The 14261-nt window shown below is 37.6% G+C and overlaps 1 protein-coding gene across 4 annotated transcripts in view; it reads left to right on the top strand.

Moving 5' to 3' along the window:
- Positions 1-14261, top strand: part of NPNT (nephronectin) — a 77523-nt gene that overhangs the window by 46391 nt on the left and 16871 nt on the right. For all 4 annotated transcript variants that reach the window (XM_074322759.2, XM_074322767.2, XM_074322760.2 and 1 more), the window contains one exon: positions 959-1354. In XM_074322759.2, coding sequence (XP_074178860.1) covers positions 959-1354 — 396 coding nt within the window. The remainder of the gene's footprint in view (positions 1-958; positions 1355-14261) is intronic.

The following is a 14261-nucleotide window of genomic DNA, read 5'->3' on the forward strand; positions in this document are numbered from 1 at the left end:
ATTCCCATGTTTATCTATTTTTCTCTACATTTAGGATTGTTTTGCTTTTTGAATTTTTTCTCTTTGGTATATGACTATATTACTACATAAAGATGAAAAAAATACCCTCTAAGATGAAATTTTCACAAACCAAGGGCCGTAATTTAGCATGCATTTCATGTAATAATAGATAATTTAAAAATTTTTTGGAGTGAAACATTTACTGAAAATCATGGAGCATAAAATCATGGGGATTAAAGGATTTTTGAAGGGTCATGTAGTCATACTCCCCCCAGCAGTATATTGTACCGGATTAAATATTAATTTCTCATGGTGAAAATAGTCAAGGGAAAAGATTCCACAGATGGTCTTGGTGATCACTGAAAATTTATTTTAAAAAACTATTGTGTAAATTAATAAGGAGGAAGGAAAACTAACTATAAAACAATAGGTAGAACACTTAAGGAAAATGTTTTTGCATGAGTCACATTTATATAAAGTATGGAAAAGAAAAGTATTAGTCTTCAGACAATTGTAAAGATGATTTTATAATATATGTATCATAGGGACACTTAACATAGATTCTCTATTTTTTTCACATTTAAAAAAATTTAAAAATCATTGCATTTTAAAAACAATTGCATTAAAAAAATCTCATTGCTGTTTCCACTTTACAAATACTTGTAACTTTTTTTGTGTTAGAAGTTACACTTATTACAGAAACACCAATATAATTTTTGCTTCCATTCACAGGATAAATATGTATCTTATATCTATATCTATATATCTGTATCTATATGTATATACACATATGTATTTGTTATTTGGAAACCAGCATGAGTTACAGTAGGGGAACATTCTAAATGTGAAAAGTAAGCCTAGTTTGCACATATTTTGATGTGTTTGTTTTTTATTATTTGATGTTTTACTTTCTAGGAAGAGATGGTTACACACTAATTTAAATCTTTTGCCTCTTTAGATATTCCAAAAGTCATGATTGAACCTTCTGGTCCAATTCATGTACCACAGGGAAATGGTACCATTGTAAAAGGTGACGGAGGACACAGTAATTGGATTCCTGATGTCGGAAGTACTAGGTGGCCCCTGAAGACACCATATATTCCTCCTGTCATTACCAACAGGCCCACTTCTAGGCCAACAGCAAGACCTACACCAAAGCCAACAACATGGGCTACCCCACCCCCACCCCCACCCCCACCCACAGAACTCAGAACACCTCCACCACCACCAACCCCAGAAAGACCAACCATAAGACTGACGACTGTAGCACCAGCTGCTACCACATCTCCAAGACGGATTACAGTTGACAACAGGATACAGACAGATCCCCAGAAACCCAGAGGAGATGTGTTCAGTAAGTCATATAAATGTTAGCACATTTTTTTGAGTTTTTTCTAGTTTTCTTGAGGTACAGTATAATTGGTATACAGCACTGTGTTAAGTTTAAGGTGTACAGCATAATGGCTTGACTTACATATATTGTGAAATGATTACCACAACAAGTTTTGTTAACATCCATCATCTCATATAGATACAAAAAAAGAAAAAGATTTTCCTTATGATGAGAACTCTTAGGATTTACTCTCTTAACGACTTTCCTATTTACCATGCATCAATATTAACTACAGTCATCATGTTGTACATTACATCCCTAGTATTTATCTTATAACTGGAAATTTGTACCTTTTTGACCACCTTTATCTAATTCCTCCTTCCTGCAGCCCCCACCCCTGTACCTCTTTATTTTATTTTATTTTATAATTTTTTTTGCTTCCTTTATCTTGTTTTATTTATTTATTTATTATTTTATTAGTTTCAGGTGTACAAAACAATGTAATAGACATTTATCATTTATATCCCTCACACAGTGAAAACCCCCCTCCCCCAATCTACTATCCCTCTGATACCGCACACAGCCATTACATTTCCACTGGCTCTATTCCTAATGCTGTACCCCTGCACCTCTGGTAAACACAAATCTCACAAATAAAATCTGCTCTCTCTTTCTCTGAATTCCTTTTTTTTTTTTTAATTCTACATATAAATGAGATCATATAGTATTTGTCTTTTTCTGACTTATCTGACATATTTCGCTTAACATAATACTCTCGAGGTTCATCCATGTTCTTGCAAATGGCAGAATTTTCTTTTTATAGGTGAAAAATATTCCAGTGTGTGTGTGTGTGTGTGTGTGTGTGTGTGTGTGTGTGTGTGTGTAACATTTCTTTATTTATCCATCAATGGACACTTAGGTTGTTTCCATGTCTTGGCTATTGTAAATAATGCTGCTATGAATATGGGAGTGCAGATATCTGTTCGACATAGTGTTTTCATTTCCTTTGGCTATATTTCCAGAAGTAGGACTCTTGGATCATTATGATAGTTCTATTTTTGACGTCTTTGAGGAATCTCCGTACTGTTTTGCATCATGGTTATACCAATTGACAATCCCACCAACAGTGCATGAAGGTTCTCTTTTCGCCACATCTGTTACCTCTTATTTTTTTGATGCTAGGTGTGAGATGACATCTCATTGTGGTTTTGATTTGCTGTGAACTTTCTATATCACATGCCATTTAACTTTTAATTTATCCATTCGTTCAATCAATAAACAATTTTTTAGTGCGTTTTAGAATGTCAGGCCCCATATTAGGCATTGGGCTTGCAAAGATAAAACAGAAAAGGTTACAATCTGGTGGAAAAGACAGTAACTAACCCAAAAGATAACTGTGGTATAGGACATCATGGGAGTAGAGAGAAGATGTACCTACTCAGTTTTGGGGCAGGGAGTATTTGGAGTGGAGGAGCTTTCTGAGTGAAATGGGACAAAGGATGAGAAGAGGAGGCATTATAGTTAACAGACGACAACAGAAGCACAAAAGGAGGCAGCAGCATAGCATATGCAATAAGCTGGCAATAAACTGCTAATAAACTGGAGGGTTCAGACAGGGACTGATGAGAAAAACTAGCTAGCCACCCCTTGTCTTTCCTGTAAACTGGTGGTTAGATCCGGACTGGAGCTAGATTAAAGACTCCCAGATTTTTCATAGGTGATTGGGTAGAGGTGGAGATAGAGGCTATAGGTAAAGAAGCAAGTTTTGAAGGAGGAAGAGTTTGTTCACTTATTACCAGATGGAAATTTGCAATTTGACAACTCTTCTCTGTTCCCTGTATTTTTCCATTTGTCATGTTTCACTTTGCTTATTCTTAGCCTCCTTTGCATTCACTCCTTTCTCCTCTCCTTTTGATATTGCTATTTTTTTTGTTTTCCTTTTTTCATTGCCCCATGATGGAACTAAACTTTGCTTATTTTATATTGAACACTTTTGTAACTTTTGTACCAGGTGAAAAAAAACACTGATGTTTGTGATTTTTTTTTTTTTTTTTTTTATGAAAGAGAAAAAGCTTATTTTTTGCATATGTGTGACTCTCGATTAAATTTTTTCTTCTAGGGCATTGTCCATTTAAAGAGAGATTGAGAGTCTCTAATTCTGATGTAGTTGTAATTGTGTATGTTTTGGGCAATAAATATATTTTTATAGGAATTAGATGGTACCTCTAATAATATGTTTTATATGTGCATATCTCATTTTTTGAAAAGCATATTTTTGTAATTTCTATCCTCGCTCCTTTTCTTGCTCCCTCTCCTCCTTCTCTCTCCCTCTGTCTGAGGTCTCTCTCTTTCTTACTCTATTTTTTTAATTCACCTTGTTGTGATCATACAATAGAATTTTATTCACGAGTGCTTAAGGAAATATAGTGTTATATTATTCTGTTGCTTTAAGGTAGGGTTATAAAAACTTGACTATTTAATATAAAAGTCACTCTAACATAGATCTCAACATCTTTCCAAGTCTTTTAATGTTTTCTCTTTTATAAAGGTCTCCATTTCTTCCCATTATTCTTCTCGATACCAACACTCATATAAGTTAAAAATAGCATTGAAGTTTGCCAACAGAATTTAGGAGGATAAAATTGGGGAAACATGGAGTTCCAATGATGTTTGAGAGCACTCATTCTAAAAGAGTGTGATCTTAAGACCTGCCCTGGGAAAGAATGACCTTGATCCTATTCCAAGGCTGTTGCATGCCACAGATAGCATTGCTGCCTTTTGAGACTCCTCCCCCAAATTAAATTCCCCTCTCATTTCTTTAAAAAATTTTTTTTTTCAATTACAGTTGATGTGTAATATTATGTTAGTTTCAGGTGTACAACATAGTGATTAGACATTTATATAACTTACAAAGTGATCACCCTGATAAATCTAGTACCCATTTGACACCATTACAATATTATTGACTATATCCTTATGCTATACTTTATATCGCAATGACTATTTTGTGAGGTTATTTGTTTGCTGTTTAAAACTATATATTTTTAAATTCTGTGTTTTTCGTCCTATATAAATATTTTAAAAGATTTTTATTAAAATATAGCTAATATACAATATTATGTTGTTTTTAGGTATACACAATAGTCATTGAACATTTATATCCCTAAAGAAGTGATCACCATGATAAGTCTAGCAACCATCTGATACCGTACCACACTATTACATTATTGACTATATTCCCTAGGCTGTATATGATATCCCCAAAACTTACTTGTTTTAAACCTGGAATTTTGAACCTCTTATTCCCCTTCACCTTCTTCTCCCTTTTTAAAAATTTTCAATTACAGTTGTCATATTATTTTAATTTCAGATGTATAGCATAATGGTTACTCATTTATATAATTTAAGAAGTGATCCCCCTAACTAGTCGAATACCCACCTGGCATTATACATAGTTATTACCATATTATTGACTATATTCCCTATGTTTTACTTTACATCCCCATGACTGTTCTGTAACTACTACTTTGTACTTCTTAATCCCTTCACCTTTTTCACCCTGTCCCCCAACAACCCTCCCATCTATCACCCTGATAAATCTAGTACCCATCTGACACCATATAGTTATTACAATATTATTGACTGTATCACTTATGGTATATCCTACATCCCCAGGACTACTTCGTAACAAACAATTTGTACTTTTTAATCCCTTCCCCTTCTTTCACCCACACCCCCAATCCCCATCCCATCTGGCAACCATCAAAATGTTCTCTATCTATGAGTTTGTTTTCATTTGTTTGTTTTGTTCTTTAGATTCCACATATAAGCAAAATCACATTGCATCTATCTTTCTCTGTCTGACATACTGCATTCAGCACAATACCCTCCAGGTCCATCCATGCCTCTGCAGATGGGAAGAATCCATTCCCTTCCATGGCTGAGCAATGTTCCATTGTATATATGTACCACTTCCTCTTTATCCATTCTTCCATTGGCAGAATGGCTGCCTCCACATCTTGGCAATTGTAAACCGTGCTGCAATGAACATATGAATGCATTCTTCCCCTCGAAGTAATGTTTTGGGTTTCTTAGGATAAATACTCAGAAGTGAAATTACTGGGTTCATTGTCTCTTGTTATAGCCTTTGTTTTAAAGTCTATTTTGTCTGGTATAAGTATTGCTAACCCACCTCTTCTCTTTGTTTTTTCATTTCTATTTTCATGAAATACCTTTTCCCATTCCTTTACTTTCAGTCTGTGTGTGCCTTTCAATCTGAAGTGAGTCTCTTGTAGGCAGCATATGTAAGGGTCTCATTGTTTTTAGTTTTGGTTTTGTTTTGTTGTTGTTGTTGTTGTTTTTTAATCCATTGAGCCACCCTATCTTCTTATTGGAGCACTTAATAATCCATTTACATTGAAAGTAATTGTTGATATGTAGTTATTGCCCTAGTATCATTCATATTTTTTATCTTTTTTTTTCTGTCTTAAAGAAGTCCCTCTAAGATTCCTTATAATATTAGTTTAGTGGGGATGAACTCCTTTAGCTTGTTCTTGTCTGGGAAGCTCTTTATCAGTGCTTCCATTCTAAATGATGGCTTTGCTGGGTAGAGTAATCTTAGTTGTAGGTCCTTGCTTTTCACCACTTTGAATGTTTTCTGCCAATCCCTTCTGGCCTGCAAAGTTTCTGTTGAGAAATCAGCTGAAAGTCTTATGGGAGTTCCCCAGTAGGTAACTAACTGCTTTTCTCCTGCTGCTTTTCAGAGTCTTTCTTTGCCTTTAACCTTTGGCATTTTAATTTGATATGTTTTGGTGTGGGCTACTTTGGGTTCATCTTGTTTGGGTCTCCAGCACTTCCTGGGTTTATATATCTATTTACTTCACCAGGTTAGGGAAGTTTTCCATCATTATTTCTCCCAATAGGTTTTCAATTCCTTGCTCTCTCTCTTCTCCTTCTGGTACCCCTATGATGTGAATGTTGGTACTCTTGATGTTGTCTCAGAGGCCCCTTAAACTCCTCATTTTTTTTTTCTTTTTGCTGTTCTGTTTTTGTATTTTCTGCTACCTTATTTTCTAAAACACTGATTCAGTCCTCTGCTTCATCTAATCTGTTGATTCCCTCTAATGTATTCTTAATTTCAGTGACTACATTCTTTATTTCTGACTGATTCTTTTTTTATCTCCATCTTTGTCGAAGTTCTTCTTGAGATCATGGAGATGCCTGATACAGTGTTTTGAACTCTGCATCTGATAGATTGCTTGTCTCCACTTTGTTTAGTTCTTTTTCTATAGCTTTGCTTTGTTCTTTTGTTTGGGACATGTTTCTTTTGTCTCCCCATTTTGGCTGCCTCCCTGTGTTTGTTTTTAAGTATTATGTATGGCTGCTATATCTTGCTGTCTTAGTAAAGTGGCCTTATGTAGTAGGTGTCCTGTGGGGCTCAGTTGCATTGTCCTATTGGTCACCTGAGCTGGGTACTCCAGGTATGTCCCTTGTGTGGGTTGTGTATGCGCTCCTGTTGTAGTTGAGCTTTGGTTGCTGTTTCCACATCAGTAGGAGGGATTGATCCTCAGGCTGTTTGGTTATGAGGACTGGCTGTGATTATAGTGGAGGAGCTTTTATGCAGGGAATGACCCTACATAGCAGGATTTGCCTTAGCAGTGCTCTGGTGCCTACCCAGTCTGCCCTTTGGGTATGTCATGCTTGGACCTGGTCACTGGGTGTGCCAGCCCTGAAGCCTCCTGGGAGGGGACCCACTGTGGGCCAAATTCAGCCACAGCTTACACCCAGCCAGGGGCCACCTGGAATGAATGAACAATTCACAGAGGGCAACAGCCTGTGCTGTGCTCAGAGATGCCTTGAGAAGCCAAGCCACAAAACAAAAACTAGCTGTTTCTCTTGCTGGACTTCGGGCAGCCCAGAGGTAGGGGACAGGCTGAAGACAGGTACTGCTTATTTGGGTTTTCTGAACCTTTGAGAGATTTTAGGAAATTCTGCAGCATGAGCCAGGGCAGGCCTTTGTCCAGAAAAGCCACTGGAAGCTACTTGAGTGTGCCCAAAAGTTGGGTGGGAGGGGTCTCAGAATCACTAGGTGGGGGGGGGGTGGTGAATGAATGATTTACCTAGATTGATGGAGACTTAGATATGGTGACTGCGTGTGTCTCACACTGGGAAGGGCTCAACAAAGATACAGTGGCTTCCACCAGCTCCCCCAACCAGGAGAAAGCTGCCACTCTAGCCCTCACCCGAGGCCAGACAATTCAGTTTCTGGAAAGTTTATTTCCATATTTCCCTGATGCCTTTCAAGCTGCTGCCCCAGCACTGGAGGTCACAGCAAGTGAATCCATCAAGGAGTAAGTCCATGCGTGGGCCCTTTAATAGGCATGCCTGGGATTCCAGCCACCCTCTGTCTCACTCAGCCACAATCTCTGCTGGTTTTCACAACCAGAAGTTATGGGGACTTTTCTCTCTGGCACTGAAATCCTGGGCGTTGGAGCCTGGTATGGGTCTTGGACCCCTTGCTCCTTCAGCGGCGTGGAAGGGGGGGGGGACCTCTGCAGCTGAGATAACCCTCTTTTAATGGTTTCACTTGGGTGTGGGACCAGCCCGCTCTGTGTCTGTGCCCCTCCTACCAGTCTCAAGGTGGCTTCTTCTGTATGTCGTTAGCTGTAGGGCTTCTGTTCAGCTAGATATCAGGCGATTCTCAGTGATGATTCTGTAGTTACAATTTTGATGTGGTGTAAGAGGATGCAAGCACAGCGTTTACCTACTCCACCATCTTGACAGGAAATCCTCCCACAAATTTTTTAATGTAGGAAATATTTAAGAAACAACCCCTTAAACAACATTTCTTATAGGTATAAACAAAATACTGTTGAAGCTGGAGGTTTTGTTCTGTTTCTATTCCTGCAAAAGAAAGAGATTCAAAACAGCCAAAATGTTATTTAAACTTCAAATAAGCAGTCCAGATAGGATAGTTATAATAGTTTTTGCATTTTAATTCGGGACTTAAAAACTTTAAACAATATCAATGAATTACCCAAGTGTGAAACCCTCATGAGGTTTTTTTAAAAACTATTATCCCAATTATATACAGAATCTCTAATAGTGACTAAAGTCCCTTCCAATAACCCATCCAAGTATTGTTTGCTTGTCTTTTCTTTCTTATATTTAATTCAAATTCATGACATTACAGTTTACCCCTTCAGTACAGTCAGGTACACAGCTGGTCATTGTCACTATACCCCACACTCCAGGTATTCAAGGAAAATTCTCAGGAAATAACTCACCTGTTTCATCTTGGGGTTTAGTAATTTCTGTTTCATAAATATTTCTCATAAATCTTTCCTTAGAAATACTGTTTTTTAATCCACTTAGCAATCTTTTTGGCTTGCCTTTAAACATCCTTTGTTTTCCAAGTCTGTCCCAAACTCTGTGGCCCAAAGATAATAATAGGTCTGACCCAATATTAATTGCAAGGGGAATCTTTTTAAACCTGATTGTCTATTCTAAATTATTTCTCTCTGTTGCCAAGTCTGCTATAGTACAGATTTGTGAACAGCCATTTAACCCCCAGGTGTTTCCCCTCAAACAGTCATACAGGGCCTGGTACATAGTAGGCACTCAAAAATATTTGTTAAATTGAAGGAAACGGAATTCTATATCGGATTCAATTTTCTTCAATCTAAGTATTCCTTCATATGCTTGAACTAGCTAAACTTGTTTATTTGATAGTCCCTCCTCAAATGATCAGTTATTTCAGCTGATGGCCTTCCTCTATCCTGATACAGTTTAATATAGCCATTGAAAAAGAAACATTCTCTAGAAAACTCTAACTCTACTTCTAAATTTTAAGAATGATGTTGAAAAATAGTGAAGGGCATTGAAAGGGAATATGAAAATAAGGCTGAGGCATATGAAACTGAGAGGTTTCCAATGACTGCTAAGGATAGAACTCATTGAATCAGAAATTCCAGTTTTGATTCTCCACTCTATTATGAGTTATATGACTTTGAATAAATTACTATGCTTTCCAGCTCCATTTTCTCATCTGTGAAATGGTGGTAATACCCATAGTCTTCCATTCTCATACACTGGTTTTCAGGATCAGACACAATGCAAGTAAAAGTGTTTGTAAATTATTAATTACTATGAAATACAAAAGATTACTGTATTTTATAGGAATGACTGTGATGGGTAGCATTTAAATAATATGTGTGATTAAGAAAGTAACCCTTTATGTATGATATCAAATATTAAGCATAATCTCAACTTGAGGGACCCTACATTTTTAGATTGAACAGAATTGAATTTTTAGATTAAATAGAATTATAATCAGATGTATTTGCAGGACGAGCCCTATGGGCCTGATTGAGCAACACTAAAGTTCCTGGATAGCATGAAATTTTTGTTCTTTCACTAATGGGACAGACCAATGCTTCTCAAAGTGTGTTTGCTGATATTCCAATTCTCTGGGTTATTATGCAAGTGTATGGCTAGAAAACTTCTGGGGTCAAATAAAACTGACAGATCCTAGGTTTAGTCAACTTATTTAGGTTTATTAACTATATGGCTTCTGCATATGCCAATGGTCATTGTGAATCTCTCAGAGAGGCTTATAATATGCATGATTTCCCAAATGGATTTAGCCTTGGGATTATTTAACTGTTGGGATTAGAGTTTATAACCAACTTCAGGTCAGGCTGAACTGAACTAAGAAATGTAGAGACCACTATCCGTAATACCAAGTAGCCCTCTCCCATTAGCTCTCATTTGCATGGTTTCTGAGACCAATGGGTTGGTCTTGGACTCTGGGAGAGCCTGGTGGAAGGGTAGAGTTAGGAGGGCAGAAGCTGTTGAGAAGACATAGAGCAAGAAAAACAGATTTAATTTGTGGGATGCTTGTCTGGATACCTGAACTATGCTGCAGGGGATTGTTAAAAAGTCGGTGACCAAGAACCAAAGATAAACATCTGGTCCCAGAGCAGATAGGATCTAAACACTTTGTGCAGAACCTGAAGTAAAGGAAGACAGGGAAAATGCATCCTAGTCTAGCAAGACAATGAACTATTATGCAAATATTATAATGGTTTTTGAAAAATATTTAATGACATGGGAAAATACCCATGTTATAAAAATGTTAAGTGAAAAAAATATACAAAACTATATCTACTATTCGAGCCATTAGGTATAAAATACATGTCTATATATGTCTGGATGAATATAAAAGTCTGGAATAAACCGAAACAGTAGCCATGGATCTATCCAGTTTTATGATATTTTGGATGATTTTCACTGTCTTTTTGTCATCCTCATGCTGTGTTTTTTTAAAAACATCTCTCTATCCCCCTTGTCAGTTGTCACAGTAATTCAGTGATAGCAGTAGTTCCTTAGGAGAGGGGCCAGTGTTACTAGCCCCTCTCCCACTCTCCCCAGCAAGAGTGAGCTGTGTGTTTTGAAAAACCACCCAAGGAGATTCTAATTTTTAATCATGTTCATATTTTTAGAACACACTGGCTTTTAAAAATTCATTAAAAACTTCTACTTTTAACCTTGCACAATTTTCTTTACAATTGAGTGTGTCAGGTGTGTCCAGTTTTAGCTGGAAAACTCAGGTTACTATAAGGAATATAGTATCATTTGGACTAGGAAGCAGATTTTTTTTTTTAGTATTGTCAGAGACTGTTTGAACCACAGCAACTCAGGATGCTTATTTAAAATGCAGATTCCTAATCCCTCCAGCACATTTACTACATCAGACTGTCTAGGGAAGTATTGCTCAGACTTCACTGTGTGTACAAGAAACATGGGATCTTGTAAAACTGAAAACTCCCATTCAGTGCGTGGGGTAGGACCTGGGAGTCTGCATTTCTAACAAGCTCTTAGGTTGTACTGCTGACCTGCCGACCACACTTTAAATAGCAGGGCTCTGAGAGCCATAATGACAGCTCCAGCCCTGCAGACCTGTGGCCTCAATGGAGACAGATGTAGCCAGATGTGGAACGTTTAAAATGTAGCAATTACACCTAATATATAGTATGTAGCACATGGCTCCAAGAAGGTGAAGAAGACAGGTGTGGCAGAATAAAGATTATAGGATATACTATAATATACAGAGGGTGCCAAATATATATATATACACACACACACACACACACACACACACACACACACACATTTTAAGAAAGGAAAAACTATTAAAATTGTAATACTCAATATACCGATAACAAAAGATGAATACAAGTCACGTTTGACTTCTGTAACTACAAGAGGTGCTCAAAGTGGTTACCATCAGCATCCAGACACTTCTGATTATGACAAACTACAGCTTGAGCAACGCTGACTGAAGTGTCCACTTGTACACATTTTTTTGGCACCCCCAGTATATCAGGTGCTCTTCTGAGTGGCCATATCAGATACCAGACTCATTGTTGCTGTGTTATTCTAGATCCTGAGAATGTGTTGAATCTCCAAGTACCATGCAGTAAGAAGAAGATTGTTTGCTTTTTACTGATTGCTGCTTTATTGCATGCTCTCTACAGGTTCTTTCTCTCATTTCCATTCTACAGGTTTGACAGAGTCTGTGGCTGGTGTGATCACATTGTTCTTAGTCATGGAAACATGGTCTCTTTTCTGATTCTCTGTGGTGATGAGTGAAAAGATTCTATCTGCTGCGGGGTGAAAAGGTCTTCAAACTAGTTTGCTTTCTAGTAAACAGCAAGACCTACAGAGACCCTAAGGGGAGGCTGACATCTCCCTGAAGATTAAATTTTTGCTAGTGTTTTGAAGGAGTGAGTTGTCAGTGCTTACAGGTCAGGCTCTGGTGCAGTGAATTCCGAAAGTTTTCAAGTTTTTCATTTATATTTTAATTGGATCCTATGGTGGCTAGCAAAGAAAAAAAAAGTTCTCTCTGAAAGTAAAAATTGAATTCTTGGTGCATGTGACCCAAGTCAGAAATCAGATTTTTTTTTTTTAAAGTTGTATACACATTTGTCTATAGAGTCATAATAAAAAGTTTTGTGCTCATAGCCAGTCTGTGATTCGGCTCATGTTACTAAATCTTCCTATGCCTTGATCTCCTCATCTGTAAGTGGGGATAATAGTATCTACCTCATTGGGCTGTTGCGAAATTAGATGAGAGAGTGAATGTAAAAGTCTTACCACAGTGCTTGGGATATAATAGAAGCTTAATACATTATAGCCATTACTACTTCTGTTGATGTTGAATTCATTTATGTGGTAATAACATCTCCTACTTAACTCACAAAAATACAGGCCTATTTTGTGTTCTGGTTCCAGTGTTTATATTTTTCTGATGCTTTTTATTATGGTTGCTTACATTTTAATGTTATTTTTGGCTAACTAGATCCCTCTGAAGCAAGTTGACTTGTAAGTATAAGCTATTGGGTGAGCAGACAAAATGAAAGCAGGAAGCTGCTACTTCATATATTGTTATTACCAAATACTTGGACTATCCTGTTTTATTTAGGTGTTTATGGTATCTAGTTGAACAATTGTGATGCTAAAATAGAGACAGCATCACCTCAACTTCTTTACTGTAGAAATAGTGACAACAGCCTTTTCAGAAACGTGTCTAGATGGGAAATTTACACAATGGGTCTGATAAATATCAGAAAGAAAAAACCCCGCTCTTCCTTTAAAGTGACTCTTTTGGCCTGAGGGCATTGACACCTGTCCCCTACAGGCCAGGTGTTCATGCTGTACCCAGTTCCAGCAGCCCTGTTGGAGTCTGCTTCCCACCCTTGTTCTGGACTCGTCCTGACAGAGCCTATCTTAGAAGAGAGACAGGGAGAAAAACGCTAAGCGTGCTCTCTTTATCTGGAAATGTTGGCGTATCATCCTTATGGTCATACCTAGAAAAGAACCATCTTTTAAATACTTTGTTCTCCTGGGATTTTCCTAGGCCGTGCTTGGAGTTGTTCTGAAATTTTGTTAAAGGAGAAATTGGTGAGACAAAAATTGGGCTCATGATTGAGTAGCTGTATCTATGTTCCACTTTTCACGAGAGATTTAATTTTTTCTAGTTCTGCTCTTTACCCTCAGCCCAAAGGTGTCTTTTGAACTTTGTAGATTTCTTCCTGTGGGATGAAAGCTTTGGCAAACAAGGGCTTATTTCTGTGGAGACCAGCAACCTTTTTCTTTTTGTTAGTAATCAGTATATGACTAAGCGTTTTCTCTAATGTGGCTAAGGAAATTTCAGAAACTCTTTTCCAATCCTTTTCTTTGCTTCTCTCTGGTCATTTAAAGCTGTGATGCATGTGTTCTTCCTCTGGGAAGCGGGAAGATAGGGTCAGGGGACTGAGGAGAGGAGGAGAGAGGCAAGATGGCCTCATAAAACCTTTGGCACTCATCCCCACGCTGTAGTCTCCAAAACTCCCTATGTTTGCCACCCGAAAGAGCCTTCAGAATATTAGGAAATGACATGTGTACCATTCTCTTTCAATGAACTAAACCTCTAAGCATAGAAAGAATTTAAGACATTGTTATCTTTAACCTTTTAGTCCAACAACAAATGCCAGAACCAGCCTGGCTCACGTCATGGGAGCCACCCAAGTACAGAAACCAAATTTGCAAAGCTACCTTTAATAAAAAGTGCTTACACTTTGCTGTAGTTAATCTTTGGAAGAGGGCTGGCGGTGGGAGGTGCGTATGATAATATTTACTTTTACTTCCCTGTGCTTACTCAGTGCTTTTTGGGTAAAATATATAATTGACTATTTGGGAAACCTTATTTATGAACTCAGGTTCTATATTAATATTATCATATCTCTAGGGAAAATATATTTAATAGAAAGTGCTGGCCCAAACTTTCTTTTAAAGAAGTTTCCGCTTATTTGTGTGACCGATTCCTCTCACAGGCTCCAGAGCTCCCCAGACATAGGAAAACATTCTGGGCCCCAAAACCCGACCC

This window comes from Rhinolophus sinicus, chromosome 1 (genome assembly GCF_057876585.1).
Source record: "Rhinolophus sinicus isolate RSI-liver-muscle chromosome 1, RSI-T2T, whole genome shotgun sequence".
Taxonomy (NCBI): domain Eukaryota; kingdom Metazoa; phylum Chordata; class Mammalia; order Chiroptera; family Rhinolophidae; genus Rhinolophus; species Rhinolophus sinicus.